Source organism: Taudactylus pleione, unplaced genomic scaffold, assembly GCF_031769625.1.
Source record: "Taudactylus pleione unplaced genomic scaffold, aTauple2 ptg000033l, whole genome shotgun sequence".
In the NCBI taxonomy this organism is placed as follows: Eukaryota; Metazoa; Chordata; class Amphibia; order Anura; family Myobatrachidae; genus Taudactylus; species Taudactylus pleione.
Genome location: NW_028284435.1, coordinates 5778350 through 5800084, shown reverse-complemented (window position 1 = coordinate 5800084; position 21735 = coordinate 5778350). Strand labels below are relative to the sequence as shown.

The 21735-nt window shown below is 41.3% G+C and overlaps 1 protein-coding gene across 1 annotated transcript in view; it reads left to right on the top strand.

Moving 5' to 3' along the window:
• LOC148538898 (17-beta-hydroxysteroid dehydrogenase 13-like) overlaps window positions 1–11617 on the top strand; it is a 79985-nt gene extending 68368 nt beyond the window's left edge. The window contains exons 6-7 of the mRNA XM_088452117.1: window positions 6899–7015; window positions 11519–11617. Coding sequence (XP_088308243.1) covers window positions 6899–7015; window positions 11519–11609 — 208 coding nt within the window. The 3' untranslated portion in view covers window positions 11610–11617. The remainder of the gene's footprint in view (window positions 1–6898; window positions 7016–11518) is intronic.
• The last annotated feature ends 10118 nt before the right edge of the window (window positions 11618–21735 follow it).

The window sequence follows — 21735 nt, the reverse complement described above, 5'->3', positions numbered from 1 at the left end:
TGCAGCAGATTATTACAGTGTGCAACAGATTATTTGTATGATTGCAGTATGCAGCAGGTTATTACAGTGTGCATCAGATTATGTGTATGAATGCATGCAGTATGCAGCAGGGTATTACAGTGTGCATCAGATTATTTGTATGAATGCAGTATGCAGCAGGTTATTACAGTGTGCATCAGATTATTTGTATGAATGCAGTATGCAGCAGGTTATTACAGAGTGCATCAGATTATTTGTGTGCATGCAGTATGCAGCAGGTTATTACAGAGTGCATCAGATTATTTGTATGAATGCAGTATGCAGCAGGTTATTACAGTGTGCAACAGATTATTTGTATGAATGAAGTATGCAGCAGGTTATTACAGTGTGCAACAGATTATTTGTATGAATGCAGTATGCAGCAGGTTATTACAGTGTGCATCAGATTATGTGTATGAATGCATGCAGTATGCTGCAGGTTATTACAGTGTGCATCAGATTATTTGTATGAATGCAGTATGCAGCAGGTTATTACAGTGTGCATCAGATTATTTGTATGAATGAAGTATGCAGCAGGTTATTACAGAGTGCATCAGATTATTTGTGTGCATGCAGTATGCGGCAGGTTATTACAGAGTGCATCAGATTATTTGTATGAATGCAGTATGCAGCAGGTTATTACAGTGTTCATCAGATTATTTGTATGAATGAAGTATGCAGCAGGTTATTACAGTGTGCAACAGATTATTTGTATGAATACATGCAGTATGCAGCAGGTTATTACAGTGTTCATCAGATTATTTGTATGAATGAAGTATGCAGCAGGTTATTACAGTATGCAACAGATTATTTGTATGAATGCAGTATGCAGCAGGTTATTACAGTGTGCATCAGATTATTTGTATGTATGCAGCAGGTTATTACAGTGTGCATTATATTATGTGTATGAATGCAGTATGCAGCCGGCTATTACAGTGTGCATCAGATTATTTGTATGAATGAAGTATGCAGCAGGTTATTAAAAGTGTGCATCAGATTATTTGTATGAATGCATGCAGTATGCAGCAGGCTATTACAGTGTGCATCAGATTATTTGTATGAATGCAGTTTGCAGCAGGTTATTACAGTGTGCATCAGATTATATGTATGAATGCAGTATGCAGTATGTTTTTACAGTGTGCATCAGGTTATTTGTATAAATGCAGTATGCAGCAGGCTACTACAGTGTGCATCAGGTTATTTGCATGAATGTAATATGCAGCAGGTTATTACAGTGTGCATCAGATTATTTGTATGAATGCATGCAGTATGCAGCAGGTTATTACAGTGTGCATGAGATTATTTGTATGAATGCAGTATGCAGCAGGTTATTACAGTGTGCATCCTATTATTTGTATGAATGCAGTATGCATCAGATTATTTGTATGAATGCCATATGCAGCAGGTTATTACAGTGTGCATCAGATTATTTGTATGAATGCAGTATGCAACAGGCTATTACAGTGTTTATCAGATTATTTGTATGAATGAAGTATGCAGCAGGGTATTACAGTGTGCAACAGATTATTTGTACGAATGCAGTATGCAGCAGGTTATTACAGTGTGCATCAGATTATTTGTATGAATGAATGCAGTATGCAGCAGGTTATTACAGTGTGCATCAGATTATTTGTATGAATGCAGTATGCAGCAGGTTATTACAGTATGCATCAGATTATTTGTATGAATGCATGCAGTATGTCGCAGGTTATTACAGTGTGCATCAGATTATTTGTATGAATGCATGCAGTATGCAGCAGGTTATTACAGTGTTCATCAGATTATTTGTATGAATGCAGTATGCAGCAGGTTATTACAATGTGCATCAGATTATTTGTATGAATGCAGTATGCAGCAGGTTATTACAGTGTGCAACAGATTATTTTTATGAATGCAGTATGCAGCAGATTATTACAGTGTGCATCAGATTATTTGTATGAATGCAGTATGCAGTATGTTTTTACAGTGTTCATCTGATTAATTGTATGAATGCAGTATGCAGCAGGTTATTACAGTGTGCATCAGATTATTTGTATGAATGCATGCAGTATGCAGCAGGTTATTACAGTGTGCATCAGATTATTTGTTTGAATGCATGCAGTATGCAGCAGGTTATTACAGTGTGCATCAGATAATTTGTATGAATGCAGTATGCAGCAGATTATTACAGTGTTCATCAGATTATTTGCATGAATGCAGTATGCAGCAGGTTATTACAGTGTGCATCAGATTATTTGTATGAATGCAGTATGCAGCAGGTTATTACAGTGTGCATCAGATTATTTGTATGAATGAAGTATGCAGCAGGCTATTACTGTGTTCATCAGATTATTTGTATGAACGCAGTATGCAGCAGGTTATTACAGTGTTCATCAGATTATTTGTATGAATGCAAGTATGCAGCAGGTTATTACAGTGTGCATCAGATTATTTGTATGAATGCATGCAGTATGCAGCAGGTTATTACAGTGTGCATGAGATTATTTGTATGAATGCAGTATGCAGCAGGTTCTTACAGTGTGCATCAGATTATTTGTATGAATGCAGTTTGCATCAGATTATTTGTATGAATGCCATATGCAGCAGGTTATTACAGTGTGCATCAGATTATTTGTATGAATGCAGTATGCAACAGGCTATTACAGTGTTTATCAGATTATTTGTATGAATGAAGTATGCAGCAGGGTATTACAGTGTGCAACAGATTATTTGTATGAATGCAGTATGCAGCAGGTTATTACAGTGTGCATCAGATTATTTGTATGAATGCAAGTATGCAGCAGGTTATTACAGTGTGCATCAGATTATTTGTATGAATGCATGCAGTAGGTTATTACAGTGTGCATGAGATTATTTGTATGAATGCAGTATGCAGCAGGTTATTACAGTGTGCATCAGATTATTTGTATGAATGCAGTTTGCATCAGATTATTTGTATGAATGCCATATGCAGCAGGTTATTACAGGGTGCATCAGATTATTTGTATGAATGCAGTATGCAACAGGCTATTACAGTGTTTATCAGATTATTTGTATGAATGAAGTATGCAGCAGGGTATTACAGTGTGCAACAGATTATTTCTATGAATGCAGTATGCAGCAGGTTATTACAGTGTGCATCAGATTATTTGTATGAATGCAATATGCAGCAGGTTATTACAGTGTGCATCAGATTATTTGTATGAATGCAGTATGCAGCAGGTTATTACAGTGTGCAACATATTATTTGTATGAATGCAGTATGCAGCAGGTTATTACAGTGTGCATCAGATTATTTTTATGAATGCAGTATGCAGCAGATTATTACAGTGTGCATCAGATTATTTGTATGAATGCAGTATGCAGTAGGTTTTTACAGTGTTCATCTGATTAATTGTATGAATGCAGTATGCTGCAGGTTATTACAGTGTGCATCAGGTTATTTGCATGAATGCAGTATGCAGCAGGTTATTACAGTGTGCATCAGATTATGTGTATGAATGCAGTATGCAGCAGGTTATTACAGTGTGCATCAGATTATTTGAATGAATGCAGTATGCAGCAGGTTATTACAGTGTGCATCAGATTATTTGTATGAATGCATGCAGTATGCAGCAGGTTATTACAGTGTGCATGAGATTATTTGTATGAATGCAGTATGCAGTAGGTTATTACAGTGTTTATCAGATTATTTGTATGAATGCAGTATGCAGCAGGTTATTACAGTGTGCATCAGATTATTTGTATGAATGCAGTATGCAGCAGGCTATTACAGTGTTCATCAGATTAGTTGTATGAATGCAGTATGCAGCAGGTTATTACAGAGTGCATCAGATTATTTGTATGAATGCAGTACGCAGCAGGTTATTACAGTGTTCATCAGATTATTTGTATGAATTAAGTATGCAGCAGGTTATTACAGTGTGTATCAGATTATTTGTATGAATGCAGTATGCAGCAGGTTATTACAGTGTGCATCAGATTATTTGTATGAATGCAGTATGCAGCAGGTTATTACAGTGTTCATCAGATTATTTGTATGAATGCAGTATGCAGCAGGTTATTACAGTGTGCATCAGATCATTTGTATGAATGCAGTATGCAGCAGGCTATTACAGTGTGCATCAGATTATTTGTATGAATGCATGAGTAGGCCGCAGGCTATTACAGTGTTCATCAGATTATTTGTATGAATGCAGTATGCAGCAGGTTATTACAGTGTGCATCAGATTATTTGTATGAACGCGGTATGCAGCAGGTTATTATAGTGTTCATCAGATTATTTGTATGAATGCAGTATTCAGCAGGTTATTACAGTGTTCATCAGATTATTTGTATGAATGCAGTATGCAGCAGGTTATTACAGTGTTCATCAGATTATTTGTATGAATGCAGTATGCCGCAGGTTATTACAGTGTTCATCAGATTATTTGTGTGCATGCAGTATGCAGCAGGTTATTACAGAGTACATCAGATTATTTGTATGAATGCAGTATGCAGCAGGTTATTACAGAGTACATCAGATTATTTGTATGAATGCAGTATGCAGCAGGTTATTACAGTGTGCATCAGATTATTTGTATGAATGAAGTATGCAGCAGGCTATTACAGTGTTCATCAGATTATTTGTATGAACGTGGTATGCAGCAGGTTATTACAGTGTTTATCAGATTATTTGTATGAATGCAGTATGCAGTAGGTTATTACAGTGTTTATCAGATTATTTGTATGAATGCAGTATGCAGCAGGTTATTACAGTGTGCATCAGATTATTTGTATGAATGCAGTATGCAGCAGGCTATTACAGTGTTCATCAGATTAGTTGTATGAATGCAGTATGCAGCAGGTTATTACAGAGTGCATCAGATTATTTGTATGAATGCAGTACGCAGCAGGTTATTACAGTGTTCATCAGATTATTTGTATGAATTAAGTATGCAGCAGGTTATTACAGTGTGTATCAGATTATTTGTATGAATGCAGTATGCAGCAGGTTATTACAGTGTGCATCAGATTATTTGTATGAATGCAGTATGCAGCAGGTTATTACAGTGTTCATCAGATTATTTGTATGAATGCAGTATGCAGCAGGTTATTACAGTGTGCATCAGATCATTTGTATGAATGCAGTATGCAGCAGGCTATTACAGTGTGCATCAGATTATTTGTATGAATGCATGAGTAGGCCGCAGGCTATTACAGTGTTCATCAGATTATTTGTATGAATGCAGTATGCAGCAGGTTATTACAGTGTGCATCAGATTATTTGTATGAACGCGGTATGCAGCAGGTTATTATAGTGTTCATCAGATTATTTGTATGAATGCAGTATTCAGCAGGTTATTACAGTGTTCATCAGATTATTTGTATGAATGCAGTATGCAGCAGGTTATTACAGTGTTCATCAGATTATTTGTATGAATGCAGTATGCCGCAGGTTATTACAGTGTTCATCAGATTATTTGTGTGCATGCAGTATGCAGCAGGTTATTACAGAGTACATCAGATTATTTGTATGAATGCAGTATGCAGCAGGTTATTACAGTGTGCATCAGATTATTTGTATGAATGAAGTATGCAGCAGGTTATTACAGTGTTCATCAGATTATTTGTATGAATGCAGTATGCAGCAGGTTATTACAGTGTTTATCAGATTATTTGTATGAATGCAGTATGCAGCAGGTTATTACAGTGTTTATCAGATTTTTTGTATGAATGCAGTATGCAGCAGGCTATTACAGTGTTCATCAGATTATTTGTATGAATGCAGTATGCAGCAGGTTATTGTATAACAAAACAATTTTGACAAGAATTCTCGATATTCAATATGTTTGCTGCATAAATCAAGTATTCATATAAGTACAATTCAAATAGGTGTAAGACCAGTGATAAAGATGTCCTGTACTCACACCCTGAGATTTCTACTGTCCAATTGTTTGCCTCAGGGACATTGAACAATGGATGAGAGAATCTCCTGATCGTTCCAGGGCAGAAAAAAGAGAGGCGCTTCTGCTTTCTCTATGAAAGTTAACCCAAGATCCCCCCTGGTACAAAGTATTGCAGGGGGTGGCCAGGGGACCAGATGAGAGAGTTCCTGTACAAGGTACCTGAGATTATAGTCGGTTCAGTGAGTGCCAGTGTTAGCAGCACCGTCTGCACAGACCGGAACCTGCTATGGTTTGACGCGCGTTTCACTCACAGAGGGCTTGCTCACACATCAGCCTGTCAAACTCCTCTTATGTTTAACCAGCTGATAATTTTTTCCGCCAAAACCGGTCAGAAATTGCCCGTTCTGCTGGAGAGTCCACGGAGTCAGAGGAGATCTGTTCTGCACATGTGTAGAACGGATTTCCTCTCCAAAAACAAAGTGGGGTGGGGCCAGCTGGCTGCATTTGCATTCCATGTGACCACGTCAGTTAAATGGATAATGTAGTGGACGTGGCACTCTGAGGTACTGCGGGGCCCTTGCAGGGGTGCAACGGGTTGATGACCCAGGACCAAATAAAATGGTCAGTGTGATAGGCAAAACCAGAGCTGATGTCTAACGATCATAATATATGTGGACAAACAGAAGAGCAACCACCACATAATTGAACCTAAGTATGACAGGTTGTCACAATCTGCTTAATTTATTATTTTTCCTGAATTTCTCAATAAAACACTTTTGGCCAAGGGGTGACATGAACAAAATGCTGATACTCCAAGGTACCATCATTCAAGAAAGTTTGGGAATCACTGATTTAAGGTTTTCTGTTTTTTTCTTTCTTTCTTAGAGTAACCTGTACCACAGCAATAACATAAGTTTTCAAAATAAATATTTTAAGCATTCAGGCATTTCCAGTATTTTTTAGCATTTTATTAAAAATGTCCACTGTTCCACAAACTGTTTTTTTTTCTTCAGATTATGGCCAGTCCTGAAACCTGAGGATGTCGCAACAAGTTTTGTGGACGGCATATTAACCAATAAGAAAATGATTTTGGTCCCTTCATCAGTGAAAACATTTTTAGTACTGAAAAAGTAAGAATTTAATCAAAATAACAATTATGATGAAAATGTTTATTTTTGGAATATAGGGCCTGATTCAGAGCCGGACGCTCTGACCAGAGCGCTCGCTCTGAATCAGGGCCCTCCTCCATTAAAATGGAGCGTCCTCCTGGACGCTCGTATAGCTGTGGGTCACCACCCACAGCATATACGAGCGTCCAAAAAGATGGTCGCGATGGTATTGACCATCGCGACCATCGGACTTGCGAGGGAAACCCTGCGGTCGGGTTTCCCAGCCACAAGCCCTGGAGTGATTTTGGCTTTATCAGAGCCAAAATCACTCCCACTGACATCACTAGTGATGTCAGTGGGGCCGGCTTCAGACGGTAGGTGTTCCCATGGGAACGCCTCCGTCTGGCAGGCACGCCCCCGGCACGCCCACCAAAGGGGGCATGCTGTCAATCAACATCGACAGCACGCCCCCTTTGGTGCGAGACCCGGAGCGATGGGAAGCCTGTCGCTCGCCGGGTCTCGCGCATGCGCACGACGGACCTCCCTCCGTCGTGCGCATGCGCAGTGGGGAACATCGACCCACTTGCGAGCGTACTGCCGCTCGCGAGTGGGTCTGAATGACCCCCATAGTACCTTACTTTTGAAAACAATACACAAGTACTGGGCAGCTGTATTTTACCATTTATCCTAATATCAAACCTGACTGAATTTCTTAATTGCCCCCAACCAGTATCACCAAACAAATATACACACAAATCTTTATTGTTATTTAAATATTTATTGCCAGTTATTTATATAGCGCACACATATTCCGCAGTGCTTTACAGAGAATATTTTTGGCCATTCACATGGCCCCAGTGGAGCTTACAATCTATGTTCCCTACCACAAACACGTACACACGCATGCACAGTATAGCTTTTGGATTGTGGAAGGAAGAATACACCAGCTCCACACAGTTAGGGCCATAGTTGGAAATGACTACCACCTCAGTGCTGTGAGGCAATAATGCTAACCATTACACTGTCTGTGCTGCCCTAAATCCTGCAGCGTAATGTAGTTTTGCCAGGGTACATCCTCACCCTCTGCCAATCAGTTACAGTTTGGTTACAGGTAGATAACCACCCTCTCTTACCCTTATTATTATCCTTTACTTATATGGCGCCACAAGGGTTCTGCAGTGCCTCACAAAGTAAATAAACAAACGAGCAAACACAAAAACATCGACTTACAGTACAAAACCCTTCCTTGTTCCCCTTCCAAACCATAACTTCTTACTTAAACTAATTTTTATGCACTCCCTCTCAGTTGTGATATAATATGCTGATGATTTGCTATGTGTTTCATTTAGCCTTGTTCCCTCTTCTAACTTTTCCACATTCTTGGTCCTTGTCTAGTTTACTATATGTTTATTAAAACTTCAGAAGTAAAGAATAGCATGTTCAAGTCTGTCCTACTCTATAAAGAACATACACAGAGACCCATCACATGCATGAAACTAAAGCCCAGCTTGACCTCTCCCAGTTCTACTACTATTATAAATAATTGTCCATGATCCTGTGAACATCTTTCTGTTAACTAGGAGACCAATAGCCTGTCACTCAGGTGTTTGCTCTGATATGTCTGTGAACAACTTCGAAGTGCTGGGAAGGACAGAGAGATTTGTATTGCAGCTACCATAAGCATTATCAGCAGCATGTACCTGGGCCTGGGGCACCTGTGCATATATCCTGCAGCTTCCATGCGCACCCCTACGCAGCTGCCGAACATGGTGATATGCAATGTTCTCTTTGCACATTGTAGCCTGTATTTTCTAGGCTTCCTGTTGAGCTTCCTTGCCGTGGTGCCCCTGTCCGAGAACAGTGCTGACTTCCATGGAAGATGCCACCTGTTAACCGAGGGTGTGTGGCTGAGCAGGAACATCTCGCTGGAGAAGGAGCACTTCATGGTGGAGGAGTGGTGGCCAGAGTCCGCCTGCAGGTTCAGCGTAGGGATGGACATCTGAATCTGATGGTTACTAACCATTGATGTTTTTATTCCAATGGTAGTATTTTTACCATTTGATGGTGGAGGTCCGATGTCTGCCACCATCGAATGATTTCCATTTGATCGTTATTTCTTTTATTTCCTGAACACTATGCCTCCCCTGGCTCCTTCCAGGCTACTGTGTCTGCATCAGAGCATTTTCATGGGTTCATTGGAGGCAGTCTCTTGCTCTCTGTCTGCCTCAGATGTGAATCTGGGCCTGATTCAGACTCGCTCGCAAGCGCTGAGCGCTCGCAAGTGGGTCGATGGTGCCCTAGTGCGCATGCGCACGACGGAGGGAGCTATGGGTCTCGCACCAAAGGGGGCGTGCTGTCGATGGTGAGTGACAGCACGCCCCCTTTGGTGGGCGTGCCGGGGGCATTGCTGGCCAGATGGAGGTGATGGACTCCACTGACATCACCACTAGTGATGTCAGTGGGAGTGCTTTTGGCTCTGATAGAGCCAAAAGCACTCCTGGGCTTGCAGCAGCGAGACCCTACCGCAGGGTCTCGTCGCAAGCCCGATGGTCTTGACCATTGCGACCATCTTTTTGGCCGCTTGCATAAGCTGTGGGTGGTCACCCACAGCTTTGCCGAGCGGCCAGGAGGCCACTCCAATTTTAGGTAGGAGGACCCTGATTCAGAGCGAGCGCTCTGGTCAGAGCGTCCGGCTCTGAATCAGGCCCCCAGTTCATTTCCTGACTCCCTCCTCTCTCTAGGCTGCTACTAAGTAACAGGGCACATTGCTAGCTCTGATTGGCTGTCGCTGTTTCAGCACTCTGACCAGCTCCTATATAGCAGCTTGGTGCAAGATGTTTTTCTGTGACTTTGGGACATATTCAATTGGGCGCGAGACTTAGCGAGGTAAAAATCCTTGCACCCCTTGCACCCAATTTTGGATTACCGTGGGTATGCGCGCTCCCAATACCCACGTAATCCAATTTTTAAAAAGTGGTTGCGGGGTTTTCAGCTCTGAAAACCCAGCACCGCTTAAAAAAAATATAAAATTTCTGCACTTACCTGCCCGGGGGTATCTGCGGCTCCAGGTGGCCTCCCCGCTATCTTCTCACTGGATGAAGGGACCAAAATCATCATCTTATTGGTTAATATACCTCTTATAGTGTGTGTATGTGACCCCCAGTTTATGTCTGTCCCCCTTACTCATGCATGCACACACACTGCATACTCACAGCTGCTGCTGGAGTCCGGGTCCCGACGCTGGATGCAGCGCTTCGGAAGGTGAGTAATTACTGACTAATTAAGCTAATTGGAAACTTCCAAAAGCTTAATTAGTCATTAGGAGGGGTTACGCCAGGGTCCCAGAGCAAGTCCTACTGATTTTTCGCGAGTATAAAAACCTCCTGGTGCACAAAATAGAAAAAAAAAACGCACCAAAATTAATAGCAAAAAACCCGCACCTGCAGGAAAAACCTCACAGGTGCAGGTTTTTTGCTTTACTCGCACCCAATTGAATATGTCCCTTTGCTTTACTAAAAGCATCACTGCTCTGCTCCCTTTTGTCACATATGAATGTTTCATACACCTAAGCCTTCCTCGACCAATGCTGTATAGAATAGTGAAAAAACCCCATCAAAATCCGTCCAGTGGTGCAAGAGAGATTAGCCTAGCAAATTAGACCCCTAAACTGGGGACTTAGGTCCTGATTCAGAGCCGCTCGTTCGCTCCGAGCGATGTTCGCACATCTGCGCATGCGTATGGGTCGTAATGCGCATGCGCCAACCAGTCAGTGCGTTCGGAAATCGTGTGTTCGCAAAATAGCGAGTGCCTGCTAATTTGAGTGACAGGATGAGGCGTTTGTGGGTGGTAACAGGGGAAGGTGCTTGAAAACGGGGAGTGGAGATCCGAACGCAGGCGTGCCAAATGGTCAAAACGGGCGTTTTAAGGGTGTGCATAATTAACAAAGCAGCGTCATCGGCCACGTCACTTGGTTGTCTCTTAGCCTGAACTGTTCGCATGATTGCGGTAGGAAAATCCAACCACAAGCACTGCGAGCAGTTCAGACGCCTTTCGATGTACTCGATTAATCTAATAAATAGCGGAGATGACGTATGATGCAAACAGCCAGGGGGCGTCTTTACAAAATAGCGAGCGCATGTTTCGTTCGCTCGCTCAGACATAGAGGCGTCAAAAGACCGCAAAGAGCGAGCGCTCAATTTAAATAGCCGGCCCCTTTTTCTGAACGAGCGAGCGCAAATAGCGTCCGGCTCTGAACCCTTAGATTATATATTTGTGTCATTTGGTTTGTTAAAAAAATGTTGTAACATACACATGCATGGCTGACAAGCATTTTCTTATTATATTGACATTTTTAGTAATTTAAGGTCTATCCAAATATTCAGGTCTCAATCATATTTTATACAAATACATACAGTTTAATTTTATATGCCATGTCTGGGTAAAATAAATGACAGATTGTCTGAGTACGTTACCCTACATTGCACATGGTGAGACAGTAATATTTTTATTTTCATTACTTTTCAGCTTTCTTCCTCAGCGAGTAATAGCAAAGATAAACAAGATGCAAAATGTACAGTTTAGCACCAAGTTCAGAAGTGCAACGAAGATGGATTAATGTGACCGGAGGAGAAATCATGAACACAAGACTCTTGATGTATTATGCAGTTTATTGCTAGAACACTGTTTTGTTTTTAGCAAAAATAAATTTTGTAATAACCATGTTTATAAGTTGTATAACAAATCAACTGCTTAGTACCTTTTCTCTTGTAATCATATATTGCATGTTTCTATCTACATATAATGTAAATGCTGTAGCCATAGAAATAACAATACGGTAGGGTTCCATTCCGAAATCATTATGTACGTACTTCCAATTCTCTCCATTTGTGCCCAAGATCCAGTCAGGGTGAGGGAGGCGGGAATTAAGTACTTGGGCAAGTCTGGCGCCCTGGCAGAGACATAATATGTTGAGGATTTGCTGTGCGTTTCAATTTGCCTTGTTCCCTCTTCTAACTGTACCAAATTATTTGTTTCTCTAGTTTACAATATGTGTTTATTCAAACTTCAATAGTAAAGAATATTATAGTCTGTCCTACTCTATTAAACACAAAAACTTATAGATCACCTACTATGGACATATATTCCTCAAATTAACTTACATTGTATATTATATCTTTATAAAGGATAGGTCCATCTCTGTGAGCATTTTGGGATTCAATGAACAAATTATATCCTAAAGCTGGCCACACATCTAAAGATTATCTGTCCAACCAGCCAACTAGTTGATTGGTTGGAATGAAAATCTGGTAAGGTATGAAAGCAAATGACAATCAGCAATTTGCTCCCAAATGCCGGAAAATGGGCAAAAACTGTTATTTGAACAAATTATTTAGATCAAACATTTAACAAACTTGTCTGACGACCATTTTCATCTGTTTTCTAGCATTTAGGAGCAAATTGCTGATCATCACTTACTCCCATACATTACCAGATTTTCATTCCAACCAATCAAATAGTTGGCTGGTTGGACAGATAATCTTTAGATGTGTGGCCAGCTTAAGGGTCTTCTTTGCAAATACAACCTATGTTCTATTTCTAAACGTTTGTTAGATACACAATCTAGTAGGATTTTTATCTAGTCTTTTATTAAATGTTTGACCAGTCTCCATCTTCATTGGAAAATTAATGGTGTGGTTAAAAAGGCAGAATTTTAGTTTTTTTCATGTTTAAGGCAGAATTAAGTATCACAGCTATATAATAAGGCTCCACAGTAGGAGATATTGGAGATGTCTTTTGCTTTTCAAACAGGAGTCCCCTATGGGGGAAACCCAGGCAGAGAGTGATCTTCTGATCCCTCCCTGGTGATCTGGAGCTCTTCCTCTTGCATGGCTGGGACCAAACCTGGAAGTAAAGTGCTAGCTTAATCACTCATCTCTGGGACAGGCTCTTATCTGAGCCCATGTCCTGGAGTCTGCACTCCATAACAACCCTGGAAATACATTCCAGATAACCACGATATGTGGTGATAATGATTATTAATTTTGGGAGCCTTTTGGGGATTATTAATAAGTAGGCCTGTTAAAGTGGATATTTCACTAGTACACAATTACAGATTTAACAAAGAATTCATATGGTATATACATTTGCTTACATGTATTACTAAACACTATTTTAAATTAATCAATTGTATATTGCATCATGGGGTTCTGTGATAGGAGCCATCTTCAGGATAGGTATCAAATTTTCATCCATATTTCTAAGTCTTCTGAGAACAGGCAAATCAATGGATAAACATGATACCATACTGTTGCTTATATATCTCTAATTTCAGCCTGCATAGCCACACTGATAAAACCATCACCTTATAGTCATATAATATGTATATATTTTATTTAAATGAAAATGTAATATATGGAGAATATTACATTTCTAATACAAAAATCTTCTACATAAATCAGACTGCATTCTGAAGCTTATTTCTAAATTTGAATTGCTATTATATAATGTATTTATTATTATCCTGCTCTAAAACCCATAAAACACAGTCCATAACAAACCTTCATAGAATGACAACAACTGGGACAAAGTGAGCCATTTCCCTGAACTGCATTATGCCCTTACTCTGTGACATCAGAGGTGGGAAAGCAGATTGGTCAGACTGGGGAATGACCTGGACAGTTTGGAGATGTGGCCTAATATAACCATAATTTGCTTTTCATATTATTACAAGGTGGACTAATCCTATAAGAAATAGTTGTAATACAATTCATAAATAATAATTAAAAAAACCCACAACATGGTGACCAAGGCTGATCTCTCTTGAAGCATTTATCTAAGGGGAACGAATAACAAGTGGGATAGGGAAGGGGATTTGGAAGGAAGGGGAAGAAAAGCAGGGAAGAGAGGAAGGGGAACAATCATGCTCGGGGAAAACAAAATGTTGTGTATGCTATTAGACAATGAAGAGCTGCTAAGAAGCCAGGGGAGGCACACTGTGAAATGAGAGGCCCAGGGCTCCCATATCTTAATTAAAGACTTAGCATTATGACATACAATATTAATCATGCAGCTGACAAAATCCTGATTTAGAATAGCTTTGGTCAAAATAATTTTTTTTTTCCCCAAAGATATTATACTTTTTTCAAGCTATTCCAAACCTGATTGTCCAACCAATGCTCAACAAATGTGTTACAATTGTATTTGCCTTCATTTGGAAGGACAGACTTGCAAAAACTAAAATGTTTATATCTAAATGGAAAGAATGTTTAGTGGTGCCTAAACTTCAATTTTATCAACTGGCCTGTTTTATTGGATCAATTTCAAAGATTGATTTGTGTCTGATTTCCCTGAACAGTGAGAGAATATTGATAAATCTATATCCAAACCATCCCCTGTAACTGACCTGCTGTGGATTGGTAAACCAAGAAGCCCACTCAATATCTTTCCCTTATGGGCCCCATACATCAGTGACAGATTGTCGCAATTCCCCGATCCCCATATGCTGGGGTCGTGGCATTGTTGAAATCCAACATGTTGGATTTCATTTATATGCCAATCCCAACCAAAATATGATTGGGAACGGCAAATTGGGGATTTCCCCCAATTCCCCAACAGATCGGTGATCCTAGACAGCCGCGATCAGCATTTGTGACTGGAGGTTCGAGTTAGATCGGGGAAAAGAGCCTCCTGATGTATGAGTAAACTCCTCTTATATTTACATATTATGCCTGGTTAGATTGATTCCAGATTTACATTTGTGTCTGTGGTGCCAACTTGGTATAGTCAATGTTTAGGATCTATCTTCAGATGAAGGCAACTATCTTTTGCCCAGCTGTGTGTAAAATTGGATATCCCTTCCCAGGTCTTTTATGAATACCTGCAAGTCCGCCATTGGACCCACTCACAGATCAGTCAAACATCTATTTTAAACCCACTCTTTCCTCGTATTTCCCTTTGCATTTCAACAGTGAGGAGAACTCTCCTCCTGGTATACTGCTCCTTTTTCTTCTATAGAAGCTCAAGGGGTCTATTTACTAAGTCTTGGATGGAGATAAAGTGAACAGAGAGAATGTACCAGCCAATCTGCTCATAACTGCCATGTCACAGGGTGTGTTTGAAAACTGACAGTTGGGGGGCGTGGCCTGGACGAGCTAGTGATAGGAAGCTGACTCCATAGCTCCTAGGCCCAAACATCCGTCCCACTTATCCTGGATCATTTGCCTGGACCCTTACACTGGCATACTGTTGTCAACTTGCTTCTCCACGTTTCGGGAGTCCCTCGGCCTGCCGATCTTCTTTGACTGCTGTGATACAGGCGCTGACAGTTTCCTCATGCAGTGTCTCCTCGTCGTGGGCGCCATCTTGGATCCGGCTTTGGCAGCTCCTGACTCCAGCGCTGGCTACATCTGTCTCATGGTCTGTGTCCTGGGTAGGTGGAAAGGTGGCAAATCCTGTCCCTGTCAAACTACAGTGCTCTGTGGGTTTTTACAGTCCCGCAAACTCCCAGCCACAGCCGCCATCTTGGAGTGCTGCTCTGTGTCAGTAACAGTCTCGGGGCTAAAGGGATCATCTCCTGGAAGTTTTGTATTACCCTAATCTCCTGATTTGATATCCATTACCTCCTTCTGTGGCTATACCATCCCTGAATAATATGGATCGTCTCTTCAATGCTATTGTTGATTCCTTAAAGATGCTCGTGGCTCGACTGGCGAACCTGCATGAGGTGTTGTCTCTTCCATGTTATGACTTACCGTATACAGAGACTCGGCTAGCTGATATGGAGACATGCATTCCCACTCTGGAGGGTGGTGATACTCCTGTTGGTGATAGTTCATCCATCTTCAAGTTTTGGAGAATGATATATCCAACGCCATTACCGGTTGCTTTGTTAATATTTCAAGTTCCTAGTGGTGCGCCCTACATATTGCAAATGACATGGGCATTCCAGCAAGTATATCACATTCCTACTGTCACAGCCTAATGTATGTCGTACTTGAAAGGAGGAAGAGGCGTAGCACTGACATCAGAACACCCTTCCTACAGACATCACAAATTATTTTCTCTGGAACTATTTACAAACTCTATACATCTATATATTTATTGCTCCCCTTAGAGCGGTTTCTGGACTCTGGGATATAAGTAGTGACACTTTCCCGTTTAGGGATAAGAAAAAACTGAACTTGCATGCAATTCCTATTTAAGAACACCCTCCCTACAGATTGATTCTTTTTGGACTTAAACATACATTTATTTTCACCGTAATACAGTAGGGTACACAAGACTTATTAGGAAGATCTCTAAGCGCACCACAATTGTATATATGATTATTGTCTTGCATGAGCCTGAGGCTTGGCCTGATTAGTACTCCAACGTATTTGTCACACTTTTGATGCCTTTTATGTATATTTTTACTTTTCCGCACTGATATATATATATATCCTGATTTTCCAAATGTTCCTATTTCTCATGTTACAAGTGTACTTTATTTTGCTTCAATGTGGGAGGTATTTTTTTTCTTTTTATACCTGGGAGCCGGGTTATGCCTGACTTATGGTCAATTATCCTGGTCAACTATCTTTTATTTGGACTTGGAGGTGGTGGGGGGTTTATTTCTGATATATAAGTGCTCTTTAATTATATCCTTGTATTTTTGTTGAGGGTGAAAGGGTTCTTCATTAAATCTGTTTCGAAGGCCTGTTTTCAGCTGGGGTTAGTTTCCACTAGTTTAAGACCATCTAGTCTATTGCCCATGTTATAGTTTTCTTTGGTATTGAGGGGGGGTGGGGCGGATTTTGGTATTTATATAGGTTAGATTAGTTAGTAGTGGGGTAGGGGATCCAAGTATACCTAGATTGGGGTTAGGTTATACAGGGTGGGGGGGTTAAGGGGAGGGTTGAGTTGGGATGGGAGTTATGTATTATTTTAATTTTGTTTACATTTATATATTGGCAGATATGGAAATGTTTTTCGTTTATTTTTATATTTTACTTTACTTATTTTTTGAAGATTACATAATGTCTAGATATTATGTTTGCTCACATAGCCTACTTTATAGTTTTAGATCACGTGGGCCCAGATGGTGCCTATGGGTCCGCGTTGTAATATCTGTATGGTTTGAGATAACTATGGTCTATATTTTTGTTATTTATCATGACTTATGTTTTCTCTATATGTATCACTTGATTTGATTATCATTCTGTGATCGATCGCGAATTGAGATATATTTTATGTCTGCTGATATTGTTATTAGACTGCAATTATTTTTATTTTTGTTTGGGTGTGTTTCAAGAACTCAAAAATTATAAGATTAAAAAAAAAAAAGAAAATGACAGTTAGGAGCTGATTGGTTGGGACTTTATCTCTGTTCACTTTATCCGCATCCAAGTCTTAGTAAATAGACTTCATAGTCTTTCTGCTGCATTAAAAATGGATTTATAAACATTTTTCTGATGATTGGGGTTATATGTTTATAAAATGTCAAAATGTATAAATCATTCTGAAATAATTCCATTATTGAACAGATTCATCATTTCAATTTAAAAATGAAATAGACAAATGCCGGTAACCTTCTGGAGGTTATGTAATCAAAATTCAGATAGTCAAAATGTAAACGATTAGAACTTTGACATGGACAATAGTTAAAATTTAGCCAGTCAAAATGTCAAGAGTCATAAAGTCGGTAACCAAAATGTCGACCAACATATAATAAAATAACACAGCCGCTGCTAAAAACCGGCCTGCGACTCAGACTCCTGGGTGAACCGCCAGACAAGGAGCAACAAATTAAATAAAAATGTTTTTGCTCCCCCCCACCACCCCACAATTTGATGACCAGCCCCCTCTCAGTCTGGGATGGCATTGTAAAATCGGGGGAAAAACTGAGTGGGGCGCCTATTTTCCAAAGATCAGCACCGGGTTGAACCAGGGATGACGCTATAACAGGGAGACACATAGTCAATCAACTCCAAACTGGTCAGCCCAGAGCAGGAACCCCTTGGGAAGTTGGGATCCCCCAAAAATAGGGTACCCCCTCCCGAGTGACAACCAGCACTGGGCTCTTCTTTGCACCCCTGTATGGTAGGTGCGGGAGTGTTATGTGTTGCTGGACTGTTGTCTCAGAATCCATTCCAGATTCTGCTGTGTTGTTTCTGTGTGTACTGGAAGTTGCTACTCATCTTGCTTACTGAGCTGCTAACACTGGTTTCATATTTGCAGCTGAATCCTCAGATCCTGATCCTTACCTAACAGCTGAACAGTCATTACTCTTTGCTTACGATTTCTGCCCAGCAGCTGATCAGTCACCACACCCTGATCACATGGTTTTTACCCAGCAGCTGATTGGCCAGGACCTACATAAATACACTCATTGCCATTATTACCTTGTCGGTGTTAGGTTTACATAGGCTAGCTCCTGTACAGTTGTTACTAAAAGTTTGGTATACTTTCTACTGCTGTAGTGGAGATGTAGTTAAAATACAGACGGCCGGGCCGCAGTCTGGTGGAATCCCAACCCAGGATTTAACGCAGGCAGTTAAATCCCAATGCAAGCATCCTGATGGAAGGTTAGCCGCTAGCCACAAAGGGAGGTTTAGCTTTAGGCACCAGGGGAGTGAGGGGGGGAGGTTAGGATTAGGGTGCAAGATGGGAGGGTTAAGGGGAGAAGGGGGAAGGATTAACACACTTACCCCTGTCAGTATCAGGATGTTGCGGTCAGCATTTTGATAGACATCCTGACTGCCAGGATTTCATACCCAACCCAGTCAGTGTGTGTGTCCCACTGGCATCACAAAGTGGGTGCGGGCCGCACTGGGTGTTACCAGCTGAGGGGTGACACCAAAGTGCTGGCTCCCCCTCAGTGACATTACGTGCAGTACTCGGCTCCTAGCACAGTGAGGGAGCCGGCGATCAAACAGGCTGGTTCTCGGGGTCAGCCTGCAACTCCAGTGTAACAGAAAACGGGGGTTCGGCCCGCGAGGCCACGCCCGGTAATTTTCCAGCGTGCAGTGAAGGATGCCTGTCCCGGTCCGCACCAGGTGTGATGTCAGGTAAGGACGCCACTGGTGTGTCCTTGTCTACATTACCAGGACCCTGATTTTGGATATCCGCCTGTCCTGGAACTCTCTGCCAAGCATTTGGTCCATAGGTGCGAGTCTCCCTGACTCTACTTCACTCTCAGCTGTTAAGAACTATATACTACTGCAGAGGTTCCCAAACTCAGTCCTCAAGGCACCCTAACAGTCCAGGTTTTAAGGGTATCCATGCTGACTTAATTAGTACCTCAGTCAATTTGATTTAACCACCTGTGCTCAACCATGGAGATTTCTAAAACCTGAACTGTTCGGGTGCCTTGTTCCAAAATGGAATAAATTAATTTTTGTCCTCAAGATTCTACACCCAATACACCATAATGACAATGTGTTTTTTTTTTTTTTTAGATTTTTGCAAATTTAATAAAAAAAACAAAAAAACTAAGAAATCACATGTACATAAGTATTCACAGCCTTTGCCATGAAGCTCAAAATTGAGCTCAGGTACATCCTGTTTCCACTGTTCCTACAGTTTAATTAGAGTCCACCTGTGGTAAGTTCAGTCTACATAATGGTCCCACACTTGACAGTGCATGTCAGAGAACAAACTAAGCATGAAGTCCAAGGAATTGTCTGTAGACCTCAGAGACAGGATTGTCTCGAGGCACAAATCTGGGGAAGTGTACAGAAAAAATATCTGCTGCTTTGAAGGTCCCAATGAGCACAGTGGCCTCCATCATCCGTAAATGGAAGAAGTTCGGAACCACCAGGACTCTTCCTAGAGTTGGCCGGCCGTCTAAACTGAGTGATCGGGGGAGAAGGGCCCTAGTCAGGGAGGTGACCAAGAACCCAATGGTCACTCTGCAGAGCTACAGCATTCCTCTGTGGAGAGAGAAGAACCTTCCAGAAGGACAACCATCTCTGCAGCAATCCACCAATCCGGCCTGTATGGTAGAGTGGCCAGACGGAAGCCACTCCTTAGTAAAAAGCACATGGCAGCCCGCCTGGAGTTTGCCAAAATGCACCTGAAGGACTCTCAGACCATGAGAAACAAAATTCTCTGGTCTGATGTGACAAAAATGTAACTTTGGCGTGAATGCCAGCCGTTATGTTTGGAGGAAACCAGGCACCGCTCATCACCAGACCAATACCATTCCTACAGTGAAGCATGGTGGTGGCAGCATCATGCTGTGGGGATGTTTTTCAGCGGCAGGAACTGGGAGACTAGTCAGGGTAGAGGGAAAGCTGAATGCAGCAAAGTACAGAGTCATCCTGGATGAAAACCTGCTCCAGAGCGCTCTTGACCTCAGACTGGGGTGACTGTTCATCTTTCAGCAGGACAACGACCCTAAGCACACAGCCAAGATATCAAAGGAGTGGCTTCAGTACAACTCTGTGAATGTCAATGAGTGGCCCAGCTAGAGCCCAGACTTGAATCCGATTGAACATCTCTGGAGAGATCTGAAAATGGCTGTGCACCGTCGCTTCCCATCCAACCTGATGGAGCTTGAGAGGTGCTGCAAAGAGGAACGGGTGAAACTGCCCAAAGATAGGTGTGCCAAGCTTGTGGCATCATATTCAAAAAGTCTTGAGGCTGTAATTGCTGCCAAAGGTGCATCAGCAAAGTATTGAACAAAGGTTGTGAATACTTATGTACATGTGATTTTTTTTTTATTATTAAATTTGCAAAAAATATCAAAAAAACTTTTTACACATTGTCATTATGGGGTATTGTGTGTAGAATTTTGAGGACAAAAATGAATTTATTCAATTTTGGAATAAGGCTGTAGCATAACAAAATGTGGAAAAAGTGACGCGCTGTGAATACTTTCCGGATGCACTGCATTTCTAATGAGTGACAGCGAGTGACCCAGTCACTCTGCAATGCAGAACCTTTACAGGGCATGTCCGTGTCAGATTGATATTTTTCTAAAATGCCATAGATGCTATATGGAACGAAGTGGACCTGTTTCATGGATTTTGTGAATATTAAACCGCTGAATGAGGGCTGTATGGGAGTTTTTTCAATAAAGTAATAAAAATTTTTTTGTGTGTCTCTAGACTTTTTTAAAAATTTTTGAAAGATATTTTTTACAGGCAGACTACAGGTACCAGTGGGCCATTAATGTCCGTACATGCTGGCAGTTGGGGATTACATCATGCCATGGCTGGGTTTTACAGGCCACCTGTAAAGATTAACTCTTATTACCATTACTCCCATACCCACTGCCCGGGGATGTGGGGTAGAGCCTCAGGAGTCGGCACCTCATTTTTTGGGGGGTCCCAACTTCCCAAGGGATTTCAGCCCTGGGCTGACCAGTAAGGGGCTGGTTGTTATGACAGTGGGACCTCCTAGCTAAAAAATGTTACCCCCCTGGCTGGTTAAGCCCAGTGCTGGTTTTTGGAAAATAGGGGGAACCCCACGCCACATTTAAAAAAATATATATTTTTTTTTTACTATTTCGCTGCTCCTAGCCTGGCAGTTCACACAGGAATCTGATTTGCTGGCTTTTTGCATCAGCTTTGTTAATTTATTATGTATGGCAATCCTCGCTAGGTACACTGCTGGCTGTGATGCAGTGTTGCAGGCTCTTAACCAGGTAGGTACAGGATAACACAGGGTTAACAGCAGGTATAGGTTAATAGGATTTCCAATTGCAGCCAGGGGATTTTGCGTTATGCTTGGCATTGTAGTGCAGCAGGTGTATGCACACT